Source organism: Paralichthys olivaceus, chromosome 16 (genome assembly GCF_024713975.1).
Source record: "Paralichthys olivaceus isolate ysfri-2021 chromosome 16, ASM2471397v2, whole genome shotgun sequence".
Taxonomy (NCBI): Eukaryota; Metazoa; Chordata; class Actinopteri; order Pleuronectiformes; family Paralichthyidae; genus Paralichthys; species Paralichthys olivaceus.
In genome coordinates, this window is record NC_091108.1 from 17,466,108 (window position 1) to 17,478,610 (window position 12,503).

General features: G+C 37.0%; 1 protein-coding gene across 1 annotated transcript in view; it reads right to left on the minus strand.

The window, feature by feature from the left end:
- LOC109640420 (sodium channel protein type 2 subunit alpha-like) overlaps positions 1 to 11,844 on the minus strand; it is a 44,063-nt gene extending 32,219 nt beyond the window's left edge. Inside the window, exons 1-6 of the mRNA XM_069510922.1 lie at positions 11,727 to 11,844; positions 11,492 to 11,641; positions 5,763 to 6,069; positions 3,968 to 4,088; positions 2,869 to 2,956; positions 882 to 1,010 (exon numbers count right to left, since the gene is read on the minus strand). Coding sequence (XP_069367023.1) covers positions 882 to 1,010; positions 2,869 to 2,956; positions 3,968 to 4,088; positions 5,763 to 6,029 — 605 coding nt within the window. The 5' untranslated portion in view covers positions 6,030 to 6,069; positions 11,492 to 11,641; positions 11,727 to 11,844. The remainder of the gene's footprint in view (positions 1 to 881; positions 1,011 to 2,868; positions 2,957 to 3,967; positions 4,089 to 5,762; positions 6,070 to 11,491; positions 11,642 to 11,726) is intronic.
- Between the last annotated feature and the right edge of the window lie 659 nt (positions 11,845 to 12,503).

The following is a 12,503-nucleotide window of genomic DNA, read 5'->3' on the forward strand; positions in this document are numbered from 1 at the left end:
TAAAGATCTCATAGAATGAGTTAGTGGCGACATTATATTAAATTATATATATATTAAATTCAGCAAACAGTTGCCTATTTATATAGCAGACACGTTCTAAAGGATATATCTGGTTCTTTAGCTGCTAAGAGTTCCACTTTATTCACCAAATAGATGCTTTGTTTGTCTGACTGCTGTTTGGTGCAAGGGATGTAGTGCAAAGGTCTTTATTTAATGTGCTTTTGCCAATTATTAGATAACTGCTTCTGTCAGGAAGCAATGCTAATCATGTTGTAAGAGGGTTATTAGTTGATAATAAAAATAACCTATTAACCTTTTACACATGCATATAGTTGTGTGATCCATTGTTTAGGTAAAAACATTGATTTTAGTGTCATTGAGAGCTCAAACAGCACAGTAGCAGGTGCTCTGTGCCTGTGAGAGGCAAATACAGATGAATTAGCTGACTGAACCATAATTAATCAAAAACAGATTAGTCACCGCAGATAATGACAGCTTTCAGAGAGAATATAACCAGTACAAGTAATTTTGTCTCGCTGTTTCCAAACAAAGCAAACGTCCTATCAGGATGATTGGTCTCAGACAATGCAGCAGCATGGAGAGGTCACCTGTCTTATCTTCTACCTGCATCATGGGATCATGGCACACATACCTACGACCTCCACAATAGGCTTATCGTTCATGGTGTTTCATATCAGCACATGAAATTACTAAAGAAAGATGGAACAGGTTTTGGTTCTGCTTATTATTACAGCACAAAAACTATCCCACAAAACATGACTTTTTAAATGAGATTTCTCTAACATCTGCACAATGCAGCCACAGCTAATGGAAATAAATGTCAGGTGAGATTAACAATCTGTTGTGACATTGTTACTTACGCCATGACAATGACGGTGAAGTCCAGCCAGTTCCATGGGTCTCTCAGGAAGGTAAACGGCAACATGCAGAATCCTCTCGCTAATATCTTTATCGCTGACTCAAAGGTGTAAATGGCAGTGAACGTATACCTAGAGAATATTCATGGAGGAGGAAGAAATTCAAAGTTAGCACTCAGTACAATGATGCACACATTTGAGCTTTACAAAATAAATCACTTTTAACAACTGTGAGAAATGAAATCAGACTTGACAATGTATGATGGAAGGCAAACACTATCAACTCAAAATTAATTGGATGATACAAAATTTGTAATAAGAATTATCACTGACTGTGCAGGACATTTATGATCATGGCTCAAACTGTTTTTCATAAATAGCAAGAGCCAGACTAATTTATTTGCCAAAATGAGTCTTTCACAGACATTTCGAGGGTGAATTCGGGTAATCTGGGACATTTTTGAAATTGCTATTTTGATTTCTGTGACCTATATCTGTTTTACACATTAGATCAATATAGTCCACCTTTCTGTAATCCTTAAGATGTTTTCTAACCACACCAGAGGAAAGGATGCAGATATCATACTCAGAGGAGACATGACTCAGCTTTTAGTGTTCTTTCTGCCAAAAAAGAAAATTCTGCCTCATTTTGATAATCTGGGACAGGTCACTTTGTAATCTGGGACATTTGTATTAGGATTTACAAAAAACAACCTAAATCAACTTTCTATTTGCATGTCACGCTCAATATTACCAATTTTTAAAAAGTATTATCAAAAAGGACAGAAAGTCGAATGAGAAAATGTATATTATTCATAGAAATGTCTTTAACTCATATTGACAAAAAAAAGAAACAATACAATTCATTAAAACATTCTATTAAAGGTCTATAACCCTTTTTTATATCAATTAAAAAACGTATCAACAGCAAGCAAAAATAAGATTATTGTTACTAACTGATTCATTCAGTAATTTGGGACTATTCAGGGAACAAACAGGTCCTTGCAGGTGAGAGACCATCATCATTGATCACCCCATTGTCTTCTCCACATGTTTGGTAAAAACAATGGCCGCAGACCACAGGACAGACACTCTTCAGTGCAATCAGTTTAAACAGACTGTATTTACCATTAATTCCTGTCTGACAACTGCAGACCATAAACTGCATATCTTTAGTTTATCTTGTTTTTTTACTTCAGGAAGTCTTTAAATGCATATTCCCTCCATTTATAGAAATTGAATGACCCAGAGATTATCCATAGATGCCCCACATCATCCATCATGTTGGATAAAGGGAAAGCTAAATATTTGAATACATTGAATAAAAAAACTAAAACACATTTTCAACAACTCAATGCATATTTAGTTGCTTGAATACATCACAAACATAATTTGGAACATAGTTTTATTTATAACAGATCTATATATCGTTAAATGAATCCTATCAGACTACTATATCATTGACCTTGTCATGCAATTCCGGGGGGGGGGGGGGCTTCTGATTGACATTTGCCCCGCCCTTTCTGTGACAGCACTCCGATGAAGTCATGGGATTTCAGTGACATGATGTCCGTGCTAATTTATTGTAAAAGTTCTGTCGGCTTGCAGCAAAAAAAGCCAGCTGTTTTGTTTCCTTTCATATGTATTGTAAATTACTTAAAGGTAGAAACAGTCCTTGTCAATGCAGATAGCATGCTATGCTACATGCTAAGAATGCCTCTGCCCCACTGATGATGGTGACAGCTGAGCCGCACCTTGCACATCATGCAAAGCAAAATATTTCTGGAGACTTTGCACTGGTGATTTTCATTCCACATTTCATGCTTTTGTCTGGGGGCTAAGTAAATATGACATGCTTCATATTACTTACATGTCAACTGATTCTTCAGTCATCGCTGTTAAAGCAACAAATCCCAGCAAAGCTCAACATTAGAACACGTATCACAGTTTCTGTGCCACACTCACAGCACACTGTACAGTATGTACTTACTCCAGGTACTTGGTCCATGGTGCCGGGTCGGACATGGCCATGAAGCAACAGTTGGTCAGTATAGTGAACATTATGAACAGGCTAAACAATGTGGAGGAGAGGTTAAGGAACGTTTCCAGCAAAATACTGATTTACAGTCAGTCACAGAAAAAAACTGTAACTGTCACCAACAAGATAACACAATCACAATGTTTCCCATAATCCTATGGAACACATCCATTAGGATAAACTGTGCGTGCCAATGGCATTATGACGACAGGACAGGAAGATTATAGAAAATGATATCATTCTCTCTTATGGATGAATGAAACCATAAGAAACAGACAATTTAAAAATTTTTTAAATCTGGATGAAATTACTGGAAATTAATCAGAATAATCAATTTGTCCTTCAATAAACTAAATTACGTAATGTGAATTTTATTGCTAAATGATCACACAGTTTTAATATCTGGACTATTTAATCGTCACTTTTAGTTATTAAGGTTCTGTTTAGGTTTAAGAGAATAATTTACAGATCAATTGATTCTGTGTAATCTATGACATCGCATGATATCCAGAGGAAAGACCCCCCCCGCATGTAAAGTGCAAATCAGCTATCTGGAAACTAATAGGCAGCAGTCACATGATGTGAAATCGCCTTGCTCTTATTTCATTTCAGAGATTAAAAGAGGGATATGAGAGGATTTGTTTTGTGAAGCCAGAGATGACCAGTACAAAGCTGTTTCCAAAATGGGACTATGGAAAAGTCCAATAGAAATCTATGGGGGCGAATCAGTAAGTATTAGAAATTGGCTTATGTGCCAAAATCAGATGCAAGGAGGTGTTTCTAGTATAAATTAGGTAATTAAATTAATATTTTGGGGGACATTTTTCACAGGATTTTGTTCTCGGAAGACATCATTATTATAATTAAATATATAAACATATTTATATGTCAGTCATTTTCCCCAAATAAGATGTTGACCCATTATTGCTACATTTCAAATTTGGTTAACGTCTCCCTTAAACACACAAACTAAGTCACAAGTATAGAAGTAACCAGCTGTGGTAATTTTAAAAGACTTTTGCAGGAATAAACATAGGCAATGCAAAAGGATATGAATGGACCAAAATTTTTATGGCAATTGATCTGATGAAGTGAAATGGAGTAAATATGTAAACTGCAGATGTGGCACTGAATCTGAAGATGGCCTTCCCTTTGTTAAGTACTATAAAAGTCTGCAAAAGAGAGAGAAACAAACAAATCATTCATAGGAAAAACATGTTTCAATATTAGTGTTCACAATTTGTACATAAGATAAATTATAACAGGACATCTAAAATTATAGATGTATTTCCAAAACGAATTGTTTAATCACGTACAGGAACATTTGTGTTACATCTGCAGAGAAACTCGACAGCAGCCATGAGCAGCAGTTTGGCCTTTTTCTTACCCAGCGGCCAGGATATTATAGCTTCTGTGTTGAGTCTGCATCTTTGTCTACCATCTGTGTTAACTTCCACAATAAGCACTTCTACCCCCAAGAATGTGGTGAGCACCAATGCACGCACATCCCGCGAGGCCAGTTGACTTAATGGAGGCAACTCCAAAGCAAGCTGGACCTCTCCCCAACAGATGTGACATTTATTTAAATATTTTTCTTCTTTGGATAATCCTCCCATCCAGCAGCGCATCACATGCCAAAACAAAGAGACCCTGAGAATGACTGCCACGACCTTTTTCATCTCTCCATAAGCGGCCCATTAATGGGTAGCAGCCTGATCTACCAACTCTGCAAATCAAAACTTGCTAATCCTATTTCCGCATCCACAAGAGATCTAAAGAGATGCAGTCACTGCTGCGGCTCAGCAAGCTGCTCTAAAACACCACTCCAGTGAAAACATCAGCTGATCTGGACAGTCACTGCCATATCATGTTTACAAGTACAGATGACAGCTGTATTGATCATTTAATATACAGCTAGTCTATCAATAAAGCTCATATGTGAATCAAATCGGTGGTATGTTAAGAACAAGACAGGACAGTGTTCTACACAAGAGCAAACCAGTTAATATCAATTTTAATTGTTGATGTCATGAATTGAGTAAAATAACTTTTCTTCAACCTCTGGGTCTTTTATGCTGAAAAGATCAATGTGAGTACTTCCACCAAACACATCATACTCAGTATCTGTCATACCCATCAATTAGGTTTCTGACATATGAACGATACAACAAAAATTAAAAAGAACAAACCAACAATGCATTGATTATTCTAAGATTATTCTATTGAAAACATGGATGTGAAACATGAATGTGCAGTGTCATATGTTTCATTACCATGAATATGGTAACTTTTCTGTCAGTCAAACCCGCATGTCCTGTTTTAAATACTCTGTGCTCTTTTGCTCATGTAATGTGTATTAATTAACAACTGAAAATAGTCCCCAGCAAATGCACTATTAGCCTCCACTAAAAGTGTCAGTATATAGCAATTAGATAAATTAATTGTAAATTAAATAAAAATGAACTGTATTGTAGAGATTTAGAGGATTTTCATCTTCACTATGAATTAATGGTCTTAAGTCAGAAAGTTTCAAGAAACTATAATGTTGTGTCTTTAATTTCATAATGACAACTTGAATTTATATTTTGCCTTTCAAGCTACCAAAGATCACTTTATATAGTTAGGCGGGGGGCGGTGACCAGTTTGTCTGGGTTTGTCCTAACTTGATTTTAAGTTGTTGCTTGTGTCATGGTGTAGAAAAAACTAATATATGTAGAGACAGTTATACTAATACACAGACACAGAACAAGTAAGTTATCATCCTGATATACCAACATGTACAATTATATATATATATATTGTATGTGAATACAACTATGACAGAACTATAAGATGGGAACTCTCACCCTCTGGTTCTTGTAGTAAAACGGATCAATGTCTTCCAGTGGCACCCCGATAAGTTCTGGAGGGATGTCACCGAAGATGCGTGGCAGCTGCTTGCCTGCCTCCAGGTCGGCCCTGGGTTTGAGTGGCTCTGCGTTCCTGTGAGTCTCCTGGCAAATCTTGGTGTTCCTGGCCTGCTCCGCCGCAATCCGCTGCTCCATGGCAGCCAAGGATTCGCGAGTGAACCGCCGCAAGCCATCAGGACCCGTTGGTAACAGCAGGGCTGCCATCTTTTCATCCTGATTCTCCTGTACTAGAATTTACTTACAGCTACAGGAGCAAAGACATGGGAAAAGGACAGAGGAAAGGAGGTGTGAGAAACAAAGATATCTAAATCACAGCATGGAAAATGTTATAGTCATTGCATTCATTATGTTGCATACGTGTGTGTGGTAAATTTGAAGGTTGCACTTTGGAAGTTTGAAAATATGGCTCATGTTTTTTAATATTGTGTTATTGCAATATCAAAAGCTAAAGCCAAAACCTTGATTTTCTGATTTTAAGATGGTGCTGAAGGACAAGACATGAATTCTTCACCCTTCCTACTGACCACTAGATTTCTGTTATCCAACTCTCTCAAACTAGGGCAGTCATAGCTCTGAATCAGAGGGATTAGGTCTGTAGCCCTGACCTGGGGCTTTCACCAGCTATGATTTAGCATGGTGATCACTTGTTTGCCTCTGCCGAACTAAGGGAAACAGCCGGGCCTGGATGTCAAACTGCAAAAAACCCTCAAAGACCTCCTCTGTGATATGGTCACACTTCATAGCAACCACAAATGCAGAAAAGTCTCCCTGGCCCTGAGCTGTGTTTTTAAAATATGTGCCAACGTGTGAGCTCTTTAACAAAATCACTAGCAAGAAGAATGACTTTCATTTCATTTATTCTATATCTTGGGTTTTTCACCCCTTGATTCTAGTCATATTATTGACAGACATGCTGGTGATGCTGATGAACTTAAACTCACATGAATTTTCTTTTGGGCTTTGAGTTTTTTGGCCACTTTGGATCAGCGCACCAAGTTGTAAATAACACAATGTATCACCTTATAAAAGTTGTGGATGATGAAAGTCTTCACATCCAATTTACACTATTTACAGCCCGACAACCGTCACATTAGAAGTCATTTAGAGTCATGTTTCAACTGAGAAATGTCCAACGTTTACTGTCCTTTTAGCTTTGTTTTGGTCTCCACCCTCTCTTGAGGGAAATATCTGGCTCTTTAGCTGCTCAAAGCTCCACTATGTTCCCCAACTAGTCACTATATTTGTTGCTCTGTAGTTTGATTCTGAGCCGATGAAGAAACGTATGCTGTAAAAATAATCGATTGTTTCTGCATTCTAATTAATTCAACAACATTTAGAAATGTATTTTTAAAAATGCAGTACGCAGAAAAAATTACTTTCTCTAAAATCAATTGCATCCCATTTTTAGTATTTCTCTTGGCTGATTCAGACTTATTCGTAACATTGAAATGCCAGTGTCATAAATCCGTCTAAAATCTGATATGTTTTTCTTTTCAGACTCTGCTTATGTGGACTAAATCAAAATAAAGAGGCAGTGTGCAGGTAATCTGATCACAGACCAAAGCCACAATCTAAATAAAGACAATACCAAAGGCCTTTCCACTACCAAATATTCACTGCCTCATTTTAGCAAGTGACAGAGTGATATTTTAATAACCGAAAAAGCTTTCTAAAGAGAGGATTACACCGCTATGAAATACGACTGTATCCTTTTCATATTGACTAGACTCTGACTTTTCCATCTCCTCCTGTCCTGAAATGCATTGATCCTTTCACACGTCCAGCCAGACGCTAGTTATCTGCTTTCACTTGATCTGCTTATTTGGCCCAGGTTGATCTCAGATGAGCTCGTCTCATACACTGAATCCAGTGCTTTCCCATTTGCTATCAAGATAAATAGGTTAAGGTCCATTTGTGGCATCACAAAGCAGATAAACAGGGTTCAGATGAAATTTTGTCCTGATGGGACAGGATGTGACGAATTATTTATAGGCAGTCACGGTATGTTTTCTATTAAAGTTAAAAGTGAAAGAACTGACTATGACCTACACACTGTAGCCTATTCAAACTCTATATGCATATTATGAATACATGGGAAAATCCGAAACATCTACAATGCTACATAGTTTCAATTTGCATGCCGCTTATGAGAGGAAGAGGTGACAAAGAATTAGCACAGTGGGAAATAATATTTTAGTTGAATGAAATTTAATTCCCATAACAGCCAGATGTGGTATCATCATCATCACAGCAAATAATTACAATAATTAGATTGAAAGTAGAGCAGCACAGGACTGGCAGTTCTGACACGCACACAATACCCCTCCTCCACACACACACACACACACACACACACACACACACACACACACACACTTAATGTGACACGTGTTCTCCAATACTAGTGTTTTAAATTCTCATAACTACAAGCTCAGAAATAATTCAACATGTGTTAAGATTTAAGGTCAGCAGCTACCACTGATGTTTTCATGGACAAGGTATTGATTCACCAGCTGCTCCTTGTCCATCATCCCACTATGACAGCAGGTGTACGAGACAGCAAAGGTTCAAATAAAGGACTTGCTGAATGTTTCAACTCTTTCTCATTGGTGGGAAAGGGACATTTAAGTGGTCTTAGTTATTTTTGTGTTTAAAAAAATTCATACCGGTGATTATAGTAATTGTGGTTTAAGTCTGCAAACTATAAACAAATAATAATGAAGCAGTTATTGACTTAGAGTAGTATTCAAATATTGTTTTGTTTTTTGTCATTTGAAAAATAAAAGATAAAGTAAAACTTCCCAGGTTTTTTCGCAGCAGTTTGGTCCACCTGGACTCAACAGATGATGACGAAGGTGACAACACGTAGGCTACAATAACTTCTATCTAATGGCACATTCTTCAAATGCTTTTAGACATGGTGAGACATGAGAAACACTGAAAGCCTCAGCCTTGGTGAATAGAAAACAAGTACATAAAATTAAAAACTAGATTTTCATGCCACACATTAACAATAACAACACCACATCATTAAGGATCATTCAGTCAATTCAGAGTTTTGAAGAAGAAATTATGATGATGATGTAGTTTCATGTATCCCTGCGGAGATTCTCAGTCCTCCTGGTGCAAGAACTCACATGACACACTTCATACATTATGAATGGAATTAATGCAAAAGTGAAACTAACTGATGTAATTTGAGAAATCAAATCACTTTTGTCCCAGTTGGCCAGAGAATTACCTCATTTTATTCTTAGGAACACGAGGTACGAAAATAGAGTGTCCAAACCAATTCCCACTTTCCATGTGTAATTAAAAATGCAATGTCTTAAACAGTCAACCTTTAACAGTTTCTTTTGGTGCCACATGTCTGTAAGATATCAAAAACGTACACACAGTGGATCTCTTCAAATTAAATTAAATGTATTGTGCTGTTTTTGTTGAAATTAATAAATAGATCTTTTCTTTTTCAGTGTTTCATCACACAGTCCCATAACGGGCAAAGTTACCGATCAGACAAGTTTGTATATGATGAGCTTCATTATAGTGTGAAAAAGGAAATGTAAAGAGAATATGAAGTGCACAATTTGCCTCTAAGGAGATTTTAAAATGATTAACTGTCAACAAGAATAGGTGTGTCTTTCTTCTATCAAATATTCCTCCCTGTTTGCCATGGAGTGGTGAGCAGATCGTCAGCTGCATCACATCCGTGCAAAGAAACTGTTTATATATTTCTACATTCGTCTAACTCAATATCAATAATAACTGTGCTGTGTCAGCTTATAGTCCGCTACAACTTTATCAGACAAAAATTATTGTTAAGACATACAAACCAAAGCTTATAGTACTCTATGCTGGCTGTGGACCAGATCACCTGACCTGACTTCGACATATATTGTTTCTTTGTCATCTTATTATCATTCAAGTCATTTTTATCAAATCATTGAAATGTTTCTGTTTGGCTGTAACTGGCTTTTCTTAGCTGAGTTTTTGTCTAATCATATTTTCTAAATGTTTAAAAGTTACAAAAACGAATTTTCAATATTTCCTGTCAATATATTGGATTTCATGTTTTAAAAAAGGAAAAGTGAGGTCACCTCATTGTCATTATGGTCATGACTAAAAATTCTACCAAACATAACAAATGATGGTCATACAATCAGACTATTTTATAAAAGGGGATGTGATGTTAAAAACTGGTATTTTGAATGTTGTGCTGCTGTGTTGCTTTCGCTCTAATATTATGGTTTGGTGCGCTGGATTTATGAGGTAAGAGCCTTAAGAGGGTTATTTTAGGATATTGGAAAACCCAACAAGCATTTTAGTGTTTGCTCACTCATGGTGATAGATTATATAATCTCAAATTAGTGGTTTCAGATAAGACTATTCTGTTTATGTGTTACGGTTTTTATTCATAATTTCCATTTCTTATTGTTTTATATAGCTTTTCGTTGCATTTTGAATCCAAAATTGCCACATGCCATCCATGGTAACATCAGGAATTACATTCTGTCGTCAATACTTTATAACAAGCAAATTTAGAAAAAGACAGACTTTTGGCCATAAGCACAAATATTAAAAAGTTTCAAAAACAAACTTCCACCACAGAATGGTGTCATAGTGAACATACTGTTCTTACAGGCCAACGTTATGCATCAGTTGCCCTCTCAGAGCTGATTCTAGGTGCCCTGGCTGATCTGATGACCCACTTCTTTTGAAAAAACCTTTCAATGTAATTGCAGCAGATAGCTTAAATGCATAGGTTACAGAAGGTACAGACCTACAAAACGAGACGGTAGTGAAAGTGTTAACGTGAAGGGAGAGCTGCAGAAATGAGAAATGATCATTTTGATGAGCTCTGCTGGTTCTCACCCAAAAACTGTGGAACCTTAAAACTAATCCCGAGTTGCATCCGTTACACTGGACAACAAGATGATGGCAACTTAAATAAGTAAAATAAGGACATTTTATCTTAAATGAGTCCCCACTTCCTCACATATTATTATGTAATGTGTTACTCGTTGCAATTTAATGAATTATGAAAGTTGTGCTGGGCTGTGTGATTACATTTTAGCACCAAAAGTGAATGTCATGAATATGAGTGACGAATAAATCTGAGCCTTTAATGCTCAACGGCAGCTTCCTCTTAATAATAATATCCGTCCCTGGGTACAATCTAATGGACAAGCATCACCTGCTTTATATTCATGAAAGTATGGTATTATAACTATAAAAAAAATATTTTTATATTTTGAAAATGAGCAATGACACCACAATGTTTGTATAGTTCTGTTTGGCTCTACAAACAGGTTTCAAAAATAATTACAAATTATGCTCAACCATAAAAAATAAAACATTAAATTTATATTAGACATCATGGATTTTCTGATATTTCAGTCAATACATCATCAAATTCAACCAATCAAATCTTATTTGTGTGGCCCATATTCACAAATCGCAGTTCGCCTCATAGGGCTTGTTTTATGATTACACCATGTAATATAGGTCATATTAGTGCTGTTTTATATTATATATTAAGCCTAGGGCTTTTTAAAATTATTATTGGTTTTCATATGTTTTAATAGATCATCGGGTTAAACGAGTGGCTCTTTCCCTCTTTGGTCATATAGTTACATGCTAAATAAGATCCTCACAGAGGTACTCACATATGAAACTCTGAGATTCACAGCATCGTTTCCAGAGTTGAGTTCTTCAGGTTTCAGGAGAAGGAGCAGCCAAACCCTCCGGGTAAAATCCATGATTTCCTCTCAGCACTTGCTCCTCTTCTGCATGGATGTAAACTCCAGTGAGTCGGTCTGCATGAAGGGCAGAGGAGGAGTGACCAGGAGCCTCAGAGCTGACACCGCAGGTCTCATCACCTCGCACTGGACATTTTCAAACCTGCCACAGGGGGAGTGAGGGGCGGAGAAGTTCTCCTCTTCCACTCCTACGCGTCTTCTGTGTTCATCCCACAGAGGAGAGGTCACGAGCCGCGGAGCAGAGGAGCAGGCGGACACGCGCACCTATAGATGTGGCCCCGAGAGCAGCGCGAGGGAGAGGGGGGGAGAGATGGGTGGGTGGGGGAGAAACAAAAATGTAATTCTAATCGATCCCGTTAATAGAAACTACAACAACACAGATTCGTGTAAAAACAAACAAATACAATAAATAAAAAGGAATACAATCTTAAATTGACAGGCAGGGGGTCTCTCTTACTTAAAACACACACACACACACAAATTACAGCAACATAATATCACGTAATAACACAGAAATTAATAATAATCAGAAAATTGAGAACCAGTTAGTCTCTCTAACAGAGAAAGAGAGAGACCGTTTTAAACAGACCTTTTAATTAATTAATCCTGTTAAAAGGAAAGGTTTGTCATTACAACATAGGGCAGATGCATGTACAAGCTTCAAAATAAATACAAAACAGAAAGAAAATTTGTTAAATATATTATTAAGAGAGAGAGAGAGAGAGAGAGAGAGAGTGAGTGAGAGAGAGAGAGAGAGAGATCAGTTTCCACATCAGTTTCAGTGAAAGCCTCACAGAGGAGACTGTGGCTGGTAAATTTGAATTTGTGTTCATTTGCATTAAATCATTATGTTTGGATAAATTTGTTCGGGGGTGTGGAGGGCATATGGGTTTTTTTAAACAGTATGCATTCACACCAC